This window comes from Lates calcarifer, linkage group LG3 (genome assembly GCF_001640805.2).
Source record: "Lates calcarifer isolate ASB-BC8 linkage group LG3, TLL_Latcal_v3, whole genome shotgun sequence".
Lineage (NCBI taxonomy): Eukaryota > Metazoa > Chordata > Actinopteri > Centropomidae > Lates > Lates calcarifer.
In genome coordinates, this window is record NC_066835.1 from 15,434,336 (window position 1) to 15,458,212 (window position 23,877).

At 42.4% G+C, this 23,877-nt stretch overlaps 1 protein-coding gene across 5 annotated transcripts in view; it reads left to right on the forward strand.

The window, feature by feature from the left end:
• rbms3 (RNA binding motif, single stranded interacting protein) overlaps window positions 1-23,877 on the forward strand; it is a 254,977-nt gene that overhangs the window by 162,225 nt on the left and 68,875 nt on the right. For all 5 annotated transcript variants that reach the window (XM_018685388.2, XM_051067783.1, XM_051067788.1 and 2 more), the window contains one exon: window positions 23,461-23,618. In XM_018685388.2, the coding sequence (XP_018540904.1) occupies window positions 23,461-23,618 (158 nt within the window). The remainder of the gene's footprint in view (window positions 1-23,460; window positions 23,619-23,877) is intronic.

Here is a 23,877-nt window from a genome sequence, read left to right on the forward strand (position 1 = left end):
ATACAAACTTGGCCGGCACATCAAAAGCGGCGTGTCATGTTGGAGCAGCCTCACTCGGGGCACTGCTCACTCGCTGAACTTCCCAGCATTTTCAGCTTGTTTACAGTGGCACATGCCAAGCCTCCCCTCCATTTGAAAAGCCTTCAGCATGTCGTTAACTCCCTCCCAAAGGGAAACCTCCATTTTTTTTCTCTCCTGGGTATACGGTCTGTCAGAAACACAAAAGAAGAAAATTGCCATTGCGTTGCTTCAGGAGGTACTGTGTCTGATACTCAGATACTCTGTTTGTTTTTGTTTTTGTTCTGTTTTTTGGGTTGTTGTTTTTTTTTTTACAGAAAAAGGACAGACTTCCAGTCGTTTGCCTGCTCACTGTGTATGTGTGCAGTGGGAGCAGTAGATGTAGGGTGGAGAAAAACAGAAGCTGAAATAGTCTGAGCTTAAAATCAGATGTTAAGTCCCTGAGCATTAGAGTAAGCATCCACATGGTTCAAATAACAGTGAAAGGTGAGTGCAAGAGAGCAAAACAGAAAGAGAAGAGGAATGAAAATTACAAGAGAAAGTAAGAGAAAGAGGTGAAAAATCCTTTTGAAGTGCTAGGGAAACTTTCATGGATTTGCCTCCAAATAGCTGCAGATAGCATCTCAAAAGCCTGAGTGTAAGACAAAGTCTTTCATGGTGGGCTATGCCCCCTCCGACTTTGGAGTCCTCCAGACCTGCCTGGCTATCCAGGGCATTCCAAGAAGTATCCAGGAAGCCAGGGACCATGCTGGGGTCAAACCACCTCTGCTGGCACAGTAACTGAGAGCAGAAAGAAAAAGAGAGGCAGGAGAAGTCATTATCTGTGTGGAGGTCCTATCTAGAACTCTCCAGGCGGGAAGTGGATGGTTGGAAAAAAGCTATGTTTTGCTGGACTTGAATTTTGGGGTTTAGAAAACTAAGTCAAACTGCTGACACACTGTATTTATTTTATGGTCATTATTTTTCTCCTTTCTAACGAACTGTTATTGTATTTAGAGGCTTTGTATTTAGAGTCCCATTGTTTTTTTCCATCTAACTTTCATGCAAATAAAATAGTGATTTGAGAAGTAGGCCAGGTGGATGTATTTTGTTTTCGTCAACAGTTATATGTGTGGAAAATGCTGTTATGTAGTATTTGTATATAAATGTGGCCACTCTTCTACTCTCTGTCTCAGACACACACACACACACACACTATCACACATATAGTCCCCTGTTGTGGTGTGCTTCCTCTGGTTGGTAGGGGGCTCCCCTCATCAGTGTCACAACCTGGAGGGTGATGTTTACAGCGTGGGAGTGAGTGATGATGAGAGGAATGGAGGGAAACAGGAAAGGAGAGCACATTGCCTCCCGGTGCCCCCTGATGCCTAGAATGCAACAGAGAGGTCACACAGCAGCAAGCACATACACACACACAGAACAAATGCATTCAGACTGTAGTCAATAAGGAAGAGGAGAATTATTATTGCATACTCCTCTATAATCAGTATTATAGAAACAATGACTTTTAAATCTTTTTTTAAACATGCAGGGAAATGTGAACACGATGCCGAGAGTGTGATAAAACATCATTAGGCGTCCATGAAAAAGACTCAAGAGCTTTGTTTTTTTCAGCCCACAACTTAACTGTTTTGATTCAGTGTCACAACTTTTAGAGGAAAAGCTCCATAAACCCACTGCACACTTCCTGCCGCACCAACAGCAGATTGACGAAGTTAGCTACTAGTTGGTGAACATCATGCAGTGTTTTCTGCTAAAGAGCCAGATACAGAAGAGTGAATGTTGGACTTACATTCATCAGGTGGCCAGAAACACAATTCCAAATGGATGATAATGTTGCTTTTGTATCCGCTGGATGTGTAAATACGCAACTGTTTACTAAAAGACGGTGATGATTCTTTATGTCACAGCTGTGTTTACATCTTGTTTTCACCTCTGGCAAGTTGCCAAAACATCTTTTACTGCTAGTCTGAAATTGTAATTCTGTTTCTCTGTTGCTCTTCCTGAGGTGTCTTCTTTTTTATTCATGTCAAGTTTTTTTTTTTTTTATCCAACCATCTAACCCAAGGATATAAGAATAGAGGATGTCATATGCTGTACAGACTGTAACATCCTGAAATTTCGGGCTATTTATAGCGAGTTTGTCTTGACGTGGCTAATAAGAAAGCAAGAGTGACAGCAGAGAGCCAGGCTGGATTGAAGCAAAACAAGATCAGATTGGACAGAACTGAGTAGGACAAAGTGAATTAGAACAAAACAGAATCAAAAACAAAACACAGTCACATGGTCGCACAGTTGCTTTTGTTTAACAACAGTTGCCTGTTCTGCATTTGACTCAGAGGATAGAGAAACAGTGCACCAGCAGCCTGACTAATGAAGTCACATTTGTAATATGATACAAAACCGAACTCTCTTTCATCAACACAGGCGGTAAACATGGATTCCCTCCTCTTTTTATTTTTATTTTTTTTAATCCAAAACTCTGGTCCCATCAAAAATAATAAGTCTTCACTGGAATGTTTTGCCATATTTACAACCTGCAATTATTTTGTTTTTGTCTGGTGAAGGTTGTATGTGTTGTTTTATATTATTTATGTTTCTACTTTAATACCTGAACATATGCACATGCAAATGAAGCTGTGCCCCGCATGCACACACACACACACACACACACACACACACACACACACACACACACATACATGTGTACATAGATTGGTATGCGTGTTGCAGTGTCTCAAGTAATCCCCAACAGCCTCAGTTTATCTCAAACAGCTTCCAGGTGCGCTCAGCTGGCACACATTCCTGCAAGACACAGACCACATACCCACACACTCAGGCACACACTTGTACACACGCAGCCCAAACACACACACATGAATAGCCGCATACAAGCATATACGTCATCCAAGGGACAAAAAACAGAAGCTTCCTTCTCCCTTAACAAGTCATTTCACCCTGCTGCGGTGTGTAATCCTCACCATATCTGACAGAAGGATCCTATTGTCACCAAAAAACTCTTGAGTCTTTTTCATGGACGCCTAATGATGTTTTATCACACTCTCGGCATCGTGTTCACATTTCCCTGCATGTTTAAAAAAAGATTTAAAAGAAAACCACTCACTTCAGAATACTTGTGTCAGTTAAAGGGGCGATTGATATGCTGTCTTCCCGGCTCCCACCCTCCCCCTCGGCCTCTCTTCCTCTCTTCTCCTCATCTCTCCCTCTTTTCAAGATCTTACATTTTCACTAAAGTCCCCTTCTCTCTGTTATCATTCCACCAGAGGCTCTCAAAAGGAGCTTTGATATTGAAAGCAGGCTTGGCATGAAAGGCAAGGGTTTAGGGGAATGTAAATGCTGGGGGTCTTTTTAAAGGAAGAGATCTTCCAGTTAACGAACACCTCACGCTCCGGCACTTTCTGCTCTGCCGACTTCTTCTTTTTTTCTTTTTCTTTTCGGCATGTGACAAAATGTGAATGAAAAATAGATTCACAAATGTCTTTTTAGTCATTTGTATGGATTTGGGTCAATTGAAGTTGATGAAATATTGTGACACAGACTGAGGCAAAAACAATATCAAAATTTTATTGTGAGATGTTTGATGCAGGCTGTATTAGATCCCAATGTAGGCTATTTCAACAGGAAGTATAGCTCATAAATCACTATACTAGACTATTATTTGAATGAGCTTTTTGTTTGTGACACAGTCTGTGTAACGGCAAGTACATAGTATTATGCATAAGGATGAAACTAACTCATGATCAGTCTTTCAGAGCTCTCGTTGCTCTCTTTGCAAATTCATTGAGGTCCAGTAGGAAATTATATGATATTTCAAGATGCCTTCATCCTGCCCAGGCAGGCAGAAGCCCCCTGTCATGGTTAGTGTGTCATCGTGGATCAGATTGACATAACAGGAGCCAAAGTCTAATCTACTTGTCAGCATGTGCAGTCCCAGCGCATCCGTGATGGCACCCTGCTCAGAATCCTGCTGCGAGCTTCTGTTAGAGCTAAAAGACGATGGCATTCTATGGTTATCCCTTACTCCCACTCCCTCTCTCTCTCTCTTTTTTTCCATCTCTCTCTCTCTCTCACCCTATCTCCTTGCCCTTGCCAGCGCATCACATTCTCTCCGTCCAGGCTTCCCTCCCATGGCTTATGGTGCTACTTCAGCTCTCTGGCATCCCCGGCGACTTCTGCTGCTGCCCACAACAAGCAAAGTCGACCAGTTTGTCCCAGTCTGCCCTCGTACAGCTCCACACTCCTGTGTATTTTTTGGACAGGAAAACAGTAGAAGAAAAGAGAAATAACATATCCAGGGGAAAAAAAAACATGCACACAGTTTCTCCCTGCATTCTCCCATACACGGCCTTCTTCAAATAGCTTTGCTCCTCGCTAATGAGTCCCTGGAGGGTTGTACCCCGCAATCGCTCTCTTCAGACGCCATTACAGCCAGTGTGGCTTCAAAGAGTTGGGTGAAACCATTACCATAACTGGGGACTCCTACCTGCCTGAATAGCTTTAGACATTAGCAAAACCTGCAGTTTGCTAATGGGACTGAATGGACTTGACTTGGGAACAAGAGCCACTGGAGCTGTGTAAGTTCATATCCTGGAGTCTGGACTTCTTTTTTCTTAGGTATTTGCTTTGATGTCTCAGTTGATGTAGACTTAGATAATAATAGGCTGTACTCTGAGTACATTGTTAAGTAGTGTTTACTTTCTGCTCCTCTATACTTGTACTTAATTCTACTCCATTTTTCCACTCTGTTATCAGCCTCTGCCCTTTCAAGGTCACTGTGATGCAGATAATTCTATGGCTAATTAAAAACTCATCATCTCAGTGATGAAAAGATAATATGATAAAAAAAAAAGATCATATATAGACTATAAAAACTCGTTGCAAAACTCTGTGACACTATGATGGTGCTGCTAATTTGCTGGTATCCTCTGCCAGCTGACATGATGTGCAGAAGCAAATGTCAAGTTAATGCAGCCAGTCACCCATCAAGTAGGTTAAATTAAATGCTAGGCAGTGGTGTGGAAGTCCCAGTGGTAGCTGTCTCTCCGCCAGCCCTGGTGAGGTTTCTCTTTCTGGGATGGCTGTGGAGGGTACGAGGGTTCTGATACCCCACTGTCACCAGCTCACATCCCGCTGCATCTGGCAGGTGTTGGACCCACGGGAGCTCTGGCTGCACTCGTTTGGCCCAGGAGCCCTGCAGGAGCTGTCAGTCTGCTCGGCTACATCACTGTTCGCTCAGCCTCAACAGCACTGATGTAGACCTGAAAGTTATACCACACATAACGCTGCACTGTACTAGACTGCTCTGCTACACTGGATCTTGGGGTGTACTTTTTACTTTGACTGCAAAGTCCTTGAAATCTAAATTTGTTTTTGTTTGGACAAGGTTCAGGTATGTACAGTATATCTGATGATTATATGTTCCTGATGACGTTTTGTAAAGACAAAATGTTCTATGAAATAAATCAGCAGAAAGACAAGCAGGGTCCAGGACTCATACTGTTATTTTAGTACTAAATTAAACAGGACATATTTGGAACATGTTGCTTTATGAAAAATTATTTGATTTTCGCGTGACCCACCTGCACTTTTCATGACAATCTATCCAATAGTTTCCGGAACATTCATCATCTGGGACTCATGAATGTCAGTACAAAATCCCATAGCAATCCATCCAATAGTTGTTGAGACAGACATTTTAATCCCTAGAGTCGTGCTGCTAATGTGGCTAAGAAATAGGGAAAAATAATAACTTAACAATAAAAGACAATGCACTACACTGAACTGCACTGAGCTACAGTATAATCTGCTGTCAGATCTGCAACACACCATACACTGTCAGAGGCTTAGCAGAGACCTCTTTATTGCTGTCTTTTAAAAGAAACCTGATGTGTAATAGTGCCAAATAGGGAAGTAATGGGGGGAGGTTTACTGCCCTTTGCACCACTTGCCAGATAGGTCATCAAGGATGCCCATCTCCAATTTGCTCAATTTGTCTTCAGCCCTCTTAGGCCAGGTTGTTGAACCTATACAACCATTTTTCAACAATGGTTTGTGTATTTTCCACCTTACTGAAGAGGCAATTTCCTTTTCAGCTCAAGTGGCAGTTGTCTTTTGCCTCCTTGTTCAATTAGAGGGGAGGGGGGAAAGAGGGCTGGAGGGTTGCAGTAATACTTCTGGTCAAAATAAAAGCTTTTTGCGGAGACATCATGTCATCCATCTCCCAGTAAATGATACATCTTCCTCTTACAGCAGTCTGAATGACCTTGTTTGTGTGGCCCTGTTAGTAGTGAGGGAGACTGCGGGAGGGAGTCTGGAAATGAGTCTGGTCATTGTCTGGAGATGCAGGCAGGCTCACAGAGAGATAGAGACAAAGACAGAGGGGGTGGGCAGAGAGGAAGTGCACTGGTGTCATCTTCGACCTGCTGCACTCATCAGGGAGCCACTGTGGCACCTTGCATCTGATTAGCCAGACACTCATTACACCTGACCTTGGATCACAACATTACAAAACAGCACTGAATTTAAGAGAAGAAAAAAACACAATAAACAAGCACAGTTATTGCATGTGAGGGCGGAAGCAGTTATTCCTCCCATAAACATTTTCTCAGAGAATTAAAGTTTGGGTTGGAAGGAAGATTAATATGGGGCGAGGAGAGCATGCCAGCGAAAAGCAGGCTAGTGGAATTTAATGAGTTTTGTGTGTCGGCTGGGGAGTCCGCTCGCGCCACGCTAATTACGCTCTGTAACGAACTGAGATCTGGGGAGCAGTGCAGGAAGACAAAGGCTCTGAGCAGTCCGGCAGCAAGCGGCAGGCAAAACAAAAGAGCTGCATACACACATTTCAAGCCCACATGGACAGACAGAGCGAGTGTGAAAGACAGAGAGATGGGAGGCATGCTAAGAGTTTTCTCCAAGCCCTCTCTGGTTACCAGCTCCATGTTAAAAGTAATGAGATGTAGCCAGAGACAGAGAGCTTGAACCTGACAAACAAGCCTCTCTATTAGCCAGATATGTGGTGCAAACTCCAGTGGTGGAAAATGAGTTGTGCAGAGACAGTGAGATTGTCAGGATAATTAAATCAACCTCTGTTGACTTCTTGCTGTTCCAGCTCTTTAACTAGATAAACAAAGAACACACACACACACACTCTCCTTCAGAAAAAAACAGTACATTACAGGCAACACTGCCCCCTTTTGATGAGGAGGCCAGCTGCAGTGTTTGATCCCCTAGGGTTCAGTGTAAATGAGGAAGTCCCAGCTCTTGAAGCGGGTGTGTGTCTCTTTCCTTCATTAAGCTGCCAGCGCCTGCAGGGAATCTAACACTCTTCCCACGCATCAGTGGCCACAGCACACAAACAGCAAACAATCAGGCTGACTTTCAACTGTGACTTTCAGCAGAATGAAACCAGCATAGTCTCTTTCTCCTCCTCTCTGTCTCTCTCCCTTGCTCTCGCTCTCTTTCACCCCCCCCTCCTCTTGCAGTGTCTTTCAACTTGGAAAGAGAATTTGCTTCTGGCACAGTTTAAATGAAACTTGCCCTCTTACCAATGGATTCTAACCTTTAATATTGTGGCCCTTTGCTGGCAAGTGTATATCCAACTTTCATCATGCAATATGTAGCATTATCGCCCCATAGCCTCCTAACTCTCACCATGAAATGTTTGTGCATAGCCAAGGCTACTGTCAGATGAGGAGATTGGATTTCAGCTTTGACTCATTACTGTGTATAAATCATGCTCCTGTAATTTGAATGTTTTGCCAAACTCAGTTCACGTGTATTGCCTCTCCTGACATCATACTTCTAGTATTGCCAACATACGACAACATTCAGTCTCCATCAGTCCTCGTAATTTGTTTGTGTGTTTACGACAGAATCCTGCCAATTTTATTAAAGCCAGAGCAGCCCAATGCGTGACTGCGGACCTCGTCCTCTGCCATGCCTCCCTACTGTCTCGTGTTCTCTCTTCCAGCTGATTTTCCCGTGCGGAAAAGCCCCATAGCCCCGTCTGCATTCCTTTCCAATTAAGCCAGCATCATCTGATTCCAATTACTCTAATTATAGCAGCCAGGCATGTGAGTGAGAGAGGGGCGAGAGAGGCAAAGAAGAAAGTGTAGAGTAAGAGAGAGAGGGGGAATAGAACATGGCGAGCCTTCACACTTAGGAGAGCAGGAATGCAAGTGCAGCCGGGCAGCCTTAAGGTCACACCAGTGGCAACAACAACAACAGTAACCAACAACAAAAAGTGCTTACAGCATCACAGCAACAGCTGCAAAGACTTTAGCAAACACTCGCTGTAGTTGGTAATGGTGGAAACACATGATAGTGACAGACCGTGTAATCACACCATACACACTTAACAAGGTCAGGCTAATGGAAGGACATGGGTGCTGTTAATCACACTATGACGTGATGAACGCTAATCCCCTTGGTTTGTCTCGTAAAAGGACATCGTATAACAAATCCCTACCCCCTCTCTGAAGTCATGTTTGACACCTGCAGGCCCCTGTAGCAATCTCTGATGTCATTACACAGAATGACACCGTTCATACGCTAGTGAGCTGCCAGTGCCGTGGGTCACTGTTTTTACAGCCGGCTGCCCAGGAGGAGATGCCAGAGCATTGGACTGCCCTGTTTTTAAAGACCAGTTTGGGATAGTAAACACATTTCTCTCTCTCTGTGTCTTTCTGATTCTTTTAGTGCCTGTCCATGTCTCTGCACCTCTGTTCTTCACTCCAGGTACCTTCTGTCCACCCATTGCCACAACACTATACAGAATGCAACCAGCCATGACGTCCATTCATTACATTTACTTATTTCTAGCCTCATAACCTTTGTTGTAACACAAATATAATGTGAAAATAATTATTTAAAGTACGCACATACAAGTGCACACACACCTTAGTTGCACATCTCCTATCATCATGTTGGGATGAAAGTCTTATTTGACAGCTGTGGCATCAAACGGTGGGCCCTGTTAATGATGCAGACACTCTCAAATTAAGTGCTCATTAGATGCCATCCAGGTAGCACACTGATGAGCCAAGACGGTTTGTTGAAGGATTTATAAAGTAGGCTAGTATTTCATGCTTTATGTTGGTGTATTTATTGTGCAGTCCTGTGCAATGGGCCTTAACATTGCCTCCTTGTTGTTGTGTTTTTAGTGTCTGTTAAGTGGTTTTGGTAAGGCCTCACCAAGAACGTCTTTGCACTTGTTACTAGCAAAATGATCTTGACAATTATAATGACAGTGGCACTGACCATGATAATGTCCTCTTGAATGGCAATGATAAATGATGGAGTGATTATGGGAATGCTAAAACCCGCAGGGACACATGTGACAGTTAATTATCGTGAGACATGAAGCAGGTGTTGACATCATGACATGACTGATGTTTATTCAAAGTCACCGCACATGTGATTGTCCTCTTCTCCTCGCACTCTTGACTCGCGATGATCTCTGGATAAGGTGACCCTCTTCCATCTTGCAAAGCGCACACCCTTCCCTCCATTTCCCTTTCTCTGTTCCTCCAGAGTCTAGAGTTCACTCTCTCTGTCATACTGTCATGTGGACACTGATGTCCCTGTCTCTGCTGCCAAGACCCATGACATCTGTCTAGACGCATCTATGCCGTTGGCTTACAAACCAGCAACTCCCAGTCCTGATTACCCAGCAGCCATTGCTCTTTCTTTGTCTTTTTGCTCCTGCATTCCACTATACACTACACAAATAGCTCCTCCTGTAGCTTCTTTGTGGTATAATCATTATCATGGTGCTTTGGATCACCTCTGTAATGGGCTTGTGATATATTTGTTTTATCTGGATGCATATACCTAGACAAGCAGCTGCAGCTGAAGAGATATTGTTGACATACTTGCCTGTGTACCTGGATCATTAAGGTGTAATCACCGGTTGGCACATCATTATCAATCATCCGTCTTGAGATCTTTAGATTTTGCACAGTGTAAACAAGACCATACTAATAATCTGTTTACTGTATTGGTAATGTTGAGATCATGGCAGAAAAATTGTGGCATTGTGGGTTAGTTTCTCTTCCTCTGTTGGTGTTGTTTGGACGTCGCTGCCGATGTTACATCCTGTACTTACATACTGTCTCCACTGTTCGTGCGTTAATTTCTGAGCATGTGCTCAACCAAAGCTCTGACAGAACACAGGATGCACAGGGTAACCACCATGCACACATTAATACAAGCAAATATATCAGAGGCTACAAGAGTCCTGCAGGATAATTTAATGTGTAGTCCCATATCCTGAGAAATAATGCCTGCAAGCTGCCGAAAAACTAGAGGAGACTCTTCAAGGGCAAGAAGGAATACATTTATTACATGTGCAGATAGGTGGAAAAAATGTGGACAGTGGCCCTATATCCAAAATATTGATTTTCTGTCACATTCATCCATGTAATAAATTAATTCTGTTCTCTTTACATTTGCTTATTTAGCATGTACTCTTAATATGTACCAGATTGTATAGCTGAGAAGATACCACAGATTTTTAACTGCAGTCTCTGATGTAATTCATGTATTCAACAAGTCACTACAGCATTTTGTTGCCACAGCACTTTGGTGTTAACAGGCATATTTCACCCACACACCATTGATGTTCCACCTGAGCATCAATAAAAGCACTAGGGTAGTTGTTATTGTTATTACTACATTTGTTTTATTACTGCCTTTCCTAGCTTTTTTCTCCCCTCCCTCTTTTTCTGCATTCCTTTCTCATACCCCCCTCCTTCATGGTTTCACCAACCTCTAGTCCTCCTCTTTTTTCTGCCTCTCTCACTCACTTTATTGTGTTCCTCCTCCATCCCCAACCGGAAAGAGGAAGCCGTTAAGCTAGCAGAGTTTTCCAAGTTTTCATAGAATGGGAGTGATGAAGCCATTGAACTCGGTGGGACACCCAGGGTGGGTTGTTAGTTTGCTTCCACTGTATCATTAGCGTCCATAACAAACACATTATCTCCCGCTGCACCACCCCTCTTCCAGGCCATTTAGGGTGATAATTAGACTATAACAAGCAGCCGTCCCCTCTATATAGGTCATCTACTGCTAATGACGCTCTCACTGAAATACACACCGAGGAGATTGGGTTTGGGTTCGGAAACTTAAACTATACTGTTTTTGATGGATCATCAGAATCTCTTAATAGCAGGAAATTACAATTTTTTTTTTTTTTTTTTTTTTGTGTCTGTGGTGGTGGTTGCCGGTTGGGCACGATGCAGTTTTGTCATTATCAGAATATAAGAGGCATTTTCTTTCACTGATTCTTAACACGGCCATCAAGAAAGTGTCGATAATGTGACTTTGTGATGAGTACATGTATTTTTTTAATTGACATGAAATTATGAAATGAACAATTTAACACAATATCCACTGTTTTCTAATTATAGAATAACCATTATCAGCGCCATCTGATTTTGTATAAAAAGAATGAAAGCTGGACAGCTACAGCACCTACCTCTTTTATTTTCTAACCACATCTAATACATCAAGGTCAAACAGATTGTAGCAAATTAGTAATTTTTTTGCTAATCTTAGCATGTAATATGAATATTAATTCTGTCACAACTATATCTTGTCAGGACCACTGCACCATAATGGAAATATTTATGTTGAAGTCCAGATGTGAAGTTATGCATATTAACTAGGACCCAGAGGCAGCTGTCAACAGAGGGAAAACAAAAGAGCCCCTGTGTCGAACACATGGATCATGTGTAATTATGTGGTGGTTTGTCAACACTGTCAAGTGGGGTTTTTTTGTCATGTTTCATTAACATGTGCATGAAATCTCCCTCTATTTTTTACCATAATCATAAATGCGTATGGTAAAACCTAATTTGATGAGCTTTTATTGTGGGCATGTTATGGACTGAGCGGCTATAAATTGTATTTATGTGATGTAGTTATACAGTAAGGATTGTCATGTTAACACTTCATTAAGACCAGAGAAATATATTAAATATTCAGCATGTAATTAAACAAACTGTATGTGTAGCTACAGTACTGAGCAGACAGGGAGATTAATGAGCATTAAAATTAGTTTTGGTCAAAAACAATTGGGGCAACATATTTTTAATGTGTCTGACATAACTCATTAACTCATTAACAGATCTGAAAAATCCACACATGTATAAATACATGCACAGTACGTATATATTTATATGCAGTCTTTGTCTCACTGTCTAGTTATTCGAAATCAAAACCTGATTTATAGCAGCTCTCTGTGTTTTGTGATGGAAAGGGAACTAATACTCCACATCACTGTTTTGTAATTGAAAATCATTGCATCAGTTCCACCACTGAACCTGAATGATGTCACATAAATGTTGATTTGTTCTGAGTGGCTTTCTTCACACAACACTTCCATTATTGCTTTTTTATTACTTTTGTTGATGCTGTTTTCCATTGAGAAATAATTCTTTAATATATATTTCAATATTTCTGCAGCTCTCGCCCCCACCGTGTTGTCATTTTTCTGTGCAGATGTGACAGAGCTAAGGCCGAGGTATTTCTGCTGCAGTTAGACATATGATGCTCACATCGCAGTGTAGTTTCACGTGGCAGCCTTAGTGTTCCCCGGTGAGTAGTGGCACATTAAGGAATAACAAATGAGTCCATGACCCAGGGTAGTTATTCAGGGTGTGTTTGTGGAGCAGGCAAACAGCGTATGCCATTTGCTTTGCAGTAGATTCATAAGTGAAAATTGCATTGTGCCTCCATTTGGAGAGCAGGTGATGGAGTGTGGAGGGAAACAAAGAGATTGTCACTCTCCTGGTTTCTGATGATGCTGTACCACGCTGCTGTAAGGCTCACACATCCTGCCTGTCATCTTAACACTGAATTTGACTTGTCAACATACTGTATGTGTATGCTTTTTTTAAAACTAGATTGAAAAAGAGCTGTGACAGTGTGCAATTGTGCACAAGTGCTTGTGTTTTTTGGTGAGAATCTTTCATGCACATTGAAGCGCATGCATGTGACTTTGCTTTCCTCCCTGATCTGTTAACTTTGATCTCTGACCCAGCTGGTCTGGTGAACACATTCCTCACACAGACATGTGCTGGGGAGACAGAACGGGGGGAGGGGCATATGGATGCAGCCTTTTGAAGTCACTTAACATCCACTGCCACGGCTCATTTGACCCATGCACCCTGGAGTTAACATGCATGGCAATTTTATGATGCAGTGAACCCCGTCACAGGGCAGCTCTGAGGATTGCATGAGGTGAAGCTCTGAGAACAGCCTGCACTCAGTAAGACAGTCTGTCTGAAGTAGAGAAGAGACTGTGGCATGTTGGAGACACATGGCTTTTTAGGAATTTTTTAGTGCGTAGGTCACTGTGCAGCATGTCTGTGATCTTGGGAATCTGTAGAGCAGCAGTTCCCGACCTTTTTATGTCTGGGGTAACCCAACAGCCCTAACTGACAGGCTCAGTTACCCCTTCCATAGATTAGATAGCCTCAAGATATAGTCAACTTAGACTCTTTCCCTTTTTTTAGTAAATGTAGTCAATGTGGTGTTTACTACCACATTGACTATTTCTGATTTCTGATTGCTTCATTACTTCACATGTTATCAGTAATTGTGACATTGAATAACATATCACCTTTGGGTACATGCACCCCTGGTTGGGAACCTCTGAGCACATCCATTATGTTGTAGTCTGGGAGTTTCTTGTAGCACATAGGTCTTACCATTGACCATAATAACACAGACCAATAGCTAGTGGTATACCATTTTGAAATTCACAGTTCTAAGTTAAGAACAGAAAACAAAACCATAGCTCTCTTTGTTCAAATGTTCTTTGCCTTTTGTTTATAGGGTTATATTGAGTAGTTGAAGTAGGTACTCACTTTATTGTCAAGAATCAAAATTACCACTCCTCCAGCTGACTGGAAAGGGCTAACCTAATGTGAATGGCATTGCTAGGTGTGAAGAGGACAGTCATCATAGAAAATCAACATGTGTGTTAACTAGGGGGCAAACTGTGTATAAAGGTTTGAGCACATAGCCTCCCGATGAGATCAATGAGCCCAAACAAAAGCAGCTACACATATTGTTCTTTTTAAAGCATGTATCCCCACAAAGTAACCATGAAACGAAACATGAAGAATGTCTCTGCAATGTTAGAGTCTCGCTAGCTCTCCATGGACTTAAATTATGTGTCTTGGGTGACTGGAGAAAATCTATTGCTTAAAATATCAGAGCCTCATCTTGGCATATTGTCCCATATCACAGTTACATGGAAGTCAGGTGATCTGCTTTAGTATTCTATCTCAACTCTGCAAAAAGTAAATGATCAAGTGTTCTCAGTTATGTGGACTACATAGAAAGAGGAAAATTACAGTAATAGTGATTTGAAAAAGAGGATGAAAGTGTGTAAAGGTTTCCTATGTTAACAGACAAACTGACACAAAGACAAAAGAGGCCAGAGAGACAGAGATAGAAAAGAGATAGAGCTCTTGTACTGAGTGAAAAGTCATCCATAATTTACAGATACAGTAGGTTTCCTGCATCATCCCACAGAGGTCCTCATGTTGGTCAGTAGTGCAAATCAAACAGCTCACCACTATTTCCTTTTAACACCCCCTCCCTCCCCATCTTCTCCAGCACCAAAACCATCACCAGCACTCCACCGCCTCCACATGATGTCAGCCAGGAGGAATTCAATCTCAGAAATGATATCATGAATGATGCATAAGACGGAAAAATGCATTTACCCTGGCGACAACACAATGAGCTGTTGTTGCAAACACCGTAATGGAAAAATGCGAAGGTTATGGTGATGAAAATGTATTATGAAACTGGGAAGACATTTGTGAATGTTGTCTACTCCTGAGCTGAGGGAGCACAACCGAGGACATAACCACAGCTTATAAGGAAATTCCTCAATGTTTCTACAAAGGGAGGATGAATTTGTCTTGAAGTCCTCAGGGAACATAGAAAACAGAAAGCAGTGTCTTTGCATGCATGTGTGTCTTCTCACTTGTATGTGTGCATTAGTTTGGTCTCCATTTGCTGGAGCACAGAGGTAAGGCCAACATGCTCATCTTCCATGTTAATAATGGATTTTTGATATGAGCTCCACATGAAATTTTAATCTCTGGAATATTAGCTCACTGAGGGAGATACAAAATCAAATCAGGGGGTCGTGATTAAGCGGGTGAAGCCCATATCGACCCATTTAAATTCACATTAACCCGGCATCAAAATGTATGAGCCATGACATTGATGGCAGACATAATTTAGTGGTGTTATGTCAGTTTTGCAAAGTAAAGGTGCGATCCCTCCATCACACATCTCCAAAAGAGTGGAAATGACACTTGATGTGGTAGATGAGACTTCCTGGATGCTTGGATGGATATTTAAGGGATGCAGCTGGGGACATTCTATATTTTTCCTATCGTCAAATCCCTTGAAAATATCAAAACCAACAATGAATAACTTCTATTAACAAGTATTTCTTGTGTAGCCAAAGCCTGATATAGCTTATTCTTCTTCTTATAGTTAAAGTCTTTGATAGGCAGGAGTAGCAGACAGTGTTGGGAAGTAGTGAGAGTTAAACTAACGCATTGTTCTTTTTTGTCTTTTCGTTGGATTTGTTGACAGTAAGAAAAATATTGAGTACATTAGTATTACACTTAAACTTACTCAGCGTTTGAAGATGTTTAAGTGCAGGTTTCATGGTAGTGAACCACAGAACATATATCTCAGATGTTACCCCATATCAATATTTGAGTTTGACCTTCACATGTTTGATACCATACTTTTGCTTGAATATACATGCAAAAGCACAGATAAATGTCACACGGAAGGATATACCAAAAGCAAGTTTTGTGCCACAGCGCTCCCTGTGCCTTATGTTGGATGAAAATTTTACCAGCTATGCCAGCAGAGAGCAGGCCCAGCTGAGAGAGTGAGTTAAACAAAGCCCCACCGCTGTGTTAGCATACTCAAAGGCTCAATAATGTATCACCCACTTTTGTTCCTTACACAGCATCTATCATCTCAGCATAATACAGAGAAGCTGGAAAGCCATTTTCCATAAGCAGTAATAGGACAAAGATTGACAATGTGTGTGTGTGTGTGATCACGTGTATGGTTGTGCGTGTGTGTGTATGTGTGAGTTGGTGTAAGTATGAGATGCAGTGCTGTGCAGGAGCGTTGTGTGTAATTATGTGAGCGAATGAGTGTAGATCTTAAAACCAAACTAAACACCTCAGTGCCTCTGGGCTGCTAGGACACACTTAGTTGTCATTGGCTTGGATTGCACTCATGGGAAGAATTCTGTAGCTGAATAATGTGATGTATTAAGCTGTGCTCTGCAGCAACGTATGGTAATTTGTAAGATTTTTATTTAATCAGGTAACATTGTATTCCAGCCAAATGGAACACTGCATGAGCAAGGTGAACCTTTAATCTTTTGCTGCTGAGCTCCATACCGTGCCCTTTTTATCGTTTTTATCTTATGAGAAAAAAAAATACATGTTTTCAAAAACTTTGTGCCTTATGACAAACTTTGAATTACTCTTTTGGTGTAAAAAAAAAATGATCCTGTGAGGTTAATTAATGGGCATTTTCTCAGCCACCATCTGTTGCTGAGTGGATGATCTTGTTGATCTTGCAGCTACTAGGACAGATCAATCATGTGAGCATCCTAATGCGAATAAATGAAATGACTGATCAGTTTGGTAGTTTACAGTGAGGATGAATGCAGATAAGGAAAGCAGACTGGCTGTGTCAATATTATGTCAATACACAAGAGAGGCTAGGTAATGATTTTTTAACACATGAAGATAAATTCTTTTGATTCAGAGCATGTATACAGTATGTGAAGTGTAAAGAACTGTTATCGTTGTATGTTTTATTATATCAGGTATTAGAGATTAAACTATACAATAAGTTATATATTTCCATTATAGATGCATTGATCTGACAGCTTCTATGTCAATGTCATTGTAAAATCCTATGTTTCTGCTATTAGTTACACTTGTTCTGTCATAGCAGGCCACACCATACTTGGCCTCATTTTACCTCACACAAAAATTATTCCAGTGGTTTCCATGTAGTGAGGTATACAGCTTTCAAAGTGAAAAGAGAGTACTACTACCTGTTTAGAACAAGGTACAGCATAGGCAGTTTCCATGAGCTGAGTTAACTGAAAAACATAAAGTTGGATTAGTGAATCCATAATTTCCATTTTTAAAAAAGCCAAAGCAATATTGCAAAGAAAGTTTTTAAGCTTGGCTGAGGTAGAAAACATTTCCACATTTTGAAAATGAGAAGATGTGACAAAAAGGCTGGCGGAAACACATTTCTCAGATACAAGTTTGCAATGCAGTGCCTGCTCCTGCTTCTTCTACTGTAGACAGAATTGATCATGTCATGCTGCTGCTTAAATTTACATGCCTCCAATACACTAGAACCCCCAGCCCTAACATTCACAGTGATCAAACACATATCTAGATCATTGCACTGAAATGCCAGGATGTCTCAGAGTTACTGTTGCTCTATTAACTGTCTCATCTCACATCCTCATAAATATAGTTACATACGGGCAACTGATGGTAACATGCGCTGATAAGTTAAAAGTTTGTATAACATTTTATTAGAAACATAACCAGAGCTTCCTCTCAAACCTACAGGTGTACATTCCAAAGTGATTAGATCGATGCTGCCCACTGAGGTGATTCATATTATGAATTAGAGGAAAGATGATATCTATAACAGAAAAAACTGAGTTTAATTCAGTTCCTTAAGCACTGACAAGTGTGTGCCTGCATGGTATGTTTGCAGTCTTTATCTTAAACCCCTGCCAACACCTGTTTATCACCGTGGTATTAAATCCATGTTTAAGTGACAGGTGTTTTAGGCTGTTTGTTCAGACGTAATATGGTAATTGGACTGAAAATGGCTGCCCTGGGTGATGGCACAGTAACTTTGCCTGACAGCCCTTTGTTTCCAACAGAAGGTTTGAATCAGGAATGTGGATTTCATCACCCACCCCCCATCCCCCCCGGTGAGCAGCAGAAGGACCTCACCCATTACTAGCTCACACTCTCGTCATCTTTCTTCCTTGTTCTGTACCATGCTGTTCCGTGATTGAGTGTGTCTAGGGTCGGAACATTTGTGCATATGTCAGATTATAATGTGCGTTTGTATGTCTCAGCAGGTTTGTATGGATGTGTATCAGACTGAGAGAGAGGATTTATCCCTCCAAAGTTTCACAATGAAACCATGTAGCCTCTGTAGAAAACACTTTGAACCTGTTCTGGAAAATGCTTTTATACTAATGCAGGATAGATGACCATGACACTTAGAGTGCACTGGTGGTCTCAAGTCTCCCTGCAGCTTGGACTACTGACAGATATATGTGTATCTACTGTAAATGGCTGCAGTGGACAGAGACAGGCTGTGATGGGGGCACACTGTAATGTAAAGTCTTGGATGTGGATAGGGTTTGAAGTCGAGTGTCACAGAGGGGGCGTGATAACAGGCAGAGTGTGGGAGTGTTGAGGAAGCGTTTAACAACAGCCTCCGCAAAGGGAAAAGTAGTGCGATCCTGCCATCCACTCATCAGTGGCAACAGAGATGTTGGGAAGCGCTCATCAAAGGACAGTAAGCTGCCCGGCTGACTTCGCCTGCTGTTGTCTGACCAGCTGACTAGCCCTGCTGACAGAATGATAGCTCCTTTGTAGTGCCACCTTTTTGTCTCCGAATTCTCTGGCTCGGCCAAATTAAACTCAAGCTTTTGAAGTGAGCTGATGCGCTCATATGCTTCTCCTCTCTCCCAACTCCCCAATCACCCCCCCCCCTCCTTCCTTCCACTTGGTTGGCCTGCTTGTCTTTTTGAATGCATTCTGCAGACTCAGGCTCCCACAGCAAGATCTGAGTGCAGATTCTCAACCTATATACAAGAGCACAGGAACGCTCCCTCCGGCATCTGCGAACTTGTCAGCAACACATCCTCGCAGCAGCAGCACATCCACTCCTGCTTCCTTGCAGTTTTCTCCAACCAGACAACACAGAACCCCATTGTCTTTGGCTTTAATTGTGCTCCTTCAGGCTGCTGGTTAGTCACACAACAAGCCAGAGTGGCATACCTGAGGGAAGTGAATAGCGTTGTATTGTACCAAGGACTGGCAACCACGTTTGCGCTCATACACAAGCACGCACACAAACCCTTGACGAGTGTGTATCGGTGCTTAAAGGAGCTGCCGTGAAGCCCTGTAGAACCAATTACACATACAGCTCTAATCTCTTGAGCAAACTGAAGGGATAGAGAGGGAGAAGAGAGGAGAGAAAAGCAAGGATGAAGGGTGGAGACGATGGGAGATGGCTGTTGTGGGGAGGGAAGGATGGACAAGCAGGAATGGATTGATGGAAAAAGTAAGGGAGGTAGTTGGGCGAATAGAAGAAAAGCAGGCAGGAGAGTGCTGAGGTGAGTGAGAAATGAAAAGAAGAGTTGGAGGAAGAGGCAAGAAGAGGTCAGTGGTTTGAAGAGGGGAGGAAAAAGACAGAATAGGGTAAAGGAATCTGGGAGATATAATAAGAGGAAAAAAGCGAATGTTGGCGAGATAGTGAGGGCAATTCGGAGCCTCAACACGGCGTTAGATGCAGTGCCCCCAGTCAAGGCACATATCTATCTGTCTAACTTTTATCAGTTAAATGGATACAGCCCTGAGAGCCCCATAGGCGGAACGTGAGACTTCTAACGGTTGACGTCTCTTTTCCCTCAAGCATTGTCAGAAGGCAACAAGGGCTTCCTTTAATGTGTTATATCTGCCTGTCATGTCAGCTGCCTTCGTCTCTGTCTTTCTCTCCAGCTGTCTCTCTCTTACCTTTTCACTCTTTCACCTTTTGCACTGTGATCTATAACTCCTATTTTCTCGTTATTTATTTATTTATTTTTTTGCTTAACCCAGATCCTTGCCTTCTTTTTTTATTTTCTCTGCTAATGCTCCCCCTCCCCTGTAGCATGGTAATGTTCTCAGAAATTACAGTGAGGTAAACAGAGCAGGGTGTCGAAATGAAATAACTGCTACAGGGCTGTCAGCTCTAGCAAGGGGGCCATCCGTCAGCGGGAAATGACACGTCGTCAGCCCACCCCCCACCCCCTTCCTGTCACACACACAGTTGGATTCCTCCTGTCCTCCTGGTGGCAAGGTGAAGGAATTATGCTCATCAAAGGCCCAGCGCAGCCTGGAGCCTTTCCATTAACCTTCTACTACACTGGTCAATGGCGAGGGGACAGACACAACTGCCATCACACACACATACACAAGAAGCAGCCATGCTTACACTTCTGGGAGACATACACACATAAAAGCAAAAAAAAATACACACATAGGCAAAGCATTACAGTATATATATATTTGACACACGCATAATTACTCTAAGATAGGATTTATACCCAGGTACACACAAACACACACACCTCAATTACCGTTTCATTCATAGCCTGACAGCAGAGCGTGTGCAAAGGCTGACATTAAAGGAAATTAAATCTCCTTGTGGAATGGGCCAGCCCATCTCACCTCCCGTCAAAACGCTCCCATTTCCACTCCTCCACGTAACCTTCTCATCTGGGTATTTAGGGCTTTGTGGTGCGGAACGTCATCAAAGAGAAAACTTAGCGAGGCGGCCGTGCGTAGACGAGGCCTCCCCATGATAATCCCCCCCTGCCAAAAGGAGCTCTCTACTATTAGCCCACGCGTGCAAATTACGGCTTCACGTTCCGCCATACTCTTTCACTGCATGTACTGTCACATGCTTATAGGAGAAAGTGCCTTCATTTGAAAGCGCACACACGCCACACACACACAAAGTCTGGTATCACTGACTTAGCGCAGTGAGTGAGTCAGTCAGTTAACTCTTTGATCCAGACCTCCTGTCTGCACTGGAATACGAAGCCTATTTGACATAATCCTGAAAAACATCGCCTCACATAACCAGTGAAACTCAAAGGAAAGCACAGCTGCACAGCTACACACACCAAAGGGACTTAACAGGAGAGTGACACATGTACAGTAGATTTTTACAGGCAGATTTAATTAAGCCTCATTCACTGCCAAATCCTGTGTTATACAAACTCTTGTGAGCTCTTTCTCACTCGCTCCAAAGCACATAAATGTTACAAACCTGCAGAAGAGGGAGGAGTTTAGTTTGCCCCCAAGTTAGGTAATTGAGTTCCCGGTTATAGGAGAAATAGCTGCAGTTTTCCTGCTTTCACATTGGGCACCGGCATTCTCCCAAAGGTTTTAATCAGATCAAACATGTCCTGTCAGATAAGACGGCTAATTAATCAGGGGAGAGACCAGTCTTCTCCTCTGACAGATGGAGAGATGGAGGCAGGACGCCGGTGGAGGCACTTCCTCTCCTCCTCCTTAACCTCTTCCTCTGCCGTCAACAGAAAGCAAAACACAAGACAGGGTGAGACAGTGTTGCCTGTGGCAAAGCACAGAGAGTGTGTAGATTGTAAAAATTCTCAAAGACATTGTTTACCTGCAACTGTAGCATCTCCACAACATCTTCCCGACTGAGAAGACGACAGACCTCTGAAGTTGCTGTTCACAGCAGCGCATATGTGTGTGAAATAGATCACTGAATCTTCACGTTTCTCATCTTTTTGACGCCAAATCAACTGATTTCAGCATAAAGTAGTGTGACTGACAGATTACAAGGCTGCGTGTGGTTTAAAAAACATCTATATGAAATTTTAGTTATGCGCCAGTTGTCTTCATTTCCTTTGGATGAAAGTCAGCTCTTCTCCTACTTGTCCTTGCTTCTACTCTTTTCTTGTCTTGTTGCCAGTTTTTAAAGTTTATGAGACCAGACTTGGCTGATCTAACTTACCCTCTCCTGAACTAATGGAACTAACATTTTTCTTAAGCATTAATGTAATTCCATAAATTTTTATAGATACAGTATATGTCTTGCTAAATTGCTATTGTTACTCAGGATAGATGCAGTGGCCTTATTATACATATAGATCCCATTTACATCACATAGATTATTGCCTTTCTACATAGCTGTGTTCCTTGTAAAGACCCTCCACTGCTCACATTATCGATCTGAAGTGGATTAAAATGTAGCACTCTGCGAGGCTGTTATTGAGAAGGGTTAGTGTGAAATTTACTTTTGATTCAATGCATTAAATATGAAAAAAGTTTCACTTTTACTATCAGTGTCATTCAGGGTATTGACTTGAAAATAAAGTGACCCTAAGTTATATAAAATATGCGGATACAAGATTAGTATTTGGTGCTCTCAACAAAGTAACATCTTCCGCTGAGGTTGCTGGGGGACACCCACTGCTATTTCTACCTTCTGAGCTGAAGTGGATGTAAAGCTTTTCAAAGTGTGGTTCATTCAGTCTTTGCATTACGCTGGCCACCAACCACAGCGTAGATGGCTTCCTGTAATATTGCTTTTGCTCTTGATAGTCCCTGCTGCTGTTGGATGAATGGTTTGGAGATGTGGATCTTGGGTATGGAAAGGAGACATGATAAATGATATCTTGTTACAGATCTGAATCTGGCTGGCTGCCTGATTGGATGGTTTACTTACTACCTGGGTTTGGAGGATGAATTATATTTAATTTGATATGTTAGAAAAGAATATGCTAATCTGCATATAGCATCATAAAGATGCATAATTAGTGATAAGGCAGACATAATGTAGCTTCATGCTTAATTTAGAGACTGACTGACTTGAAGGACAGATAGATGGATAGCTGGGTGACGTGGTGGTTGCCTGCCTCAGTGGCTGAGTGACTGGGGGGACCGGGCTGCTGTTTCCAGCTGTTCTACTATAGAGCGCACAGGGCCCTTGGTTACCTCAGGCTCAACCCACCACCAGCTGTGCAGCTTCACCTAGCTTGGAGCAGCCCCTGGGCACTACAGAGAAAACACTGTCATACAATACACACTACACAGCTTCATTTTCTCTGCTTCTGTCCTTGTTTCTCTTGATCCTTGATCTTTCTTCTCTCATTTGAAATCTGGAAGAAGAAACACATCCACAAGAATCCATACAAGCTATTTTAAATATATACAGACTTGCACTATCATGATACTTGCCACTCACACGAATCCATAATGTAGCCTACACACTCACTCTTTCTCACACACACATAGAGCCACAGGCAAAGCGGACTATTGATGTATCCATATTACATGTGAGCAGCTGAATGTGTGGGTGTCAGTGAGGCCAAACGTCATGTGAGTTCAGCCAGAGTTTGGTTACACTGTTGGCAGCATTGCCATGTGTTACGTGATGGCTCATGACACAAATTCATGCATAATTCACAATTCCTGTGATTGATGATGATACTTTTTTCCCTCACGTTACTTTTCCTCTCCTCTCTCCTCCCCTGTGCTCTTCAAATCCATGGACCTTCAGCAACAAGAGCAAGACCCCACCAACCTGTACATCTCCAACCTGCCAGTTTCTATGGATGAGCAGGAGCTGGAGAACATGCTGAAACCCCTGGGCCACGTCATCTCCACAAGGATATTGAGGGATGCCAACGGGGTCAGCAGAGGAGTTGGTTTTGCCAGGTACGCAGTAATAATGATACTAATGTGACATGGATACATCAGTTTAAAGGTGGTATCTTTTCTCAATATGTTGCCCAGCTGCCTCTAGGGATGCAATAATTGTCTTTTTAAGGGATAGATGTAAAGAATATATGCCCACACACTAGACTTTGGTTAAATACTTATTCCACACTTACTCTATGGCTGGAACAGGAAAGCTGTTTTTTTTTGCAAATGGATTTGACCCTAATGCAAGTGCACATATGACCAAATGCACACA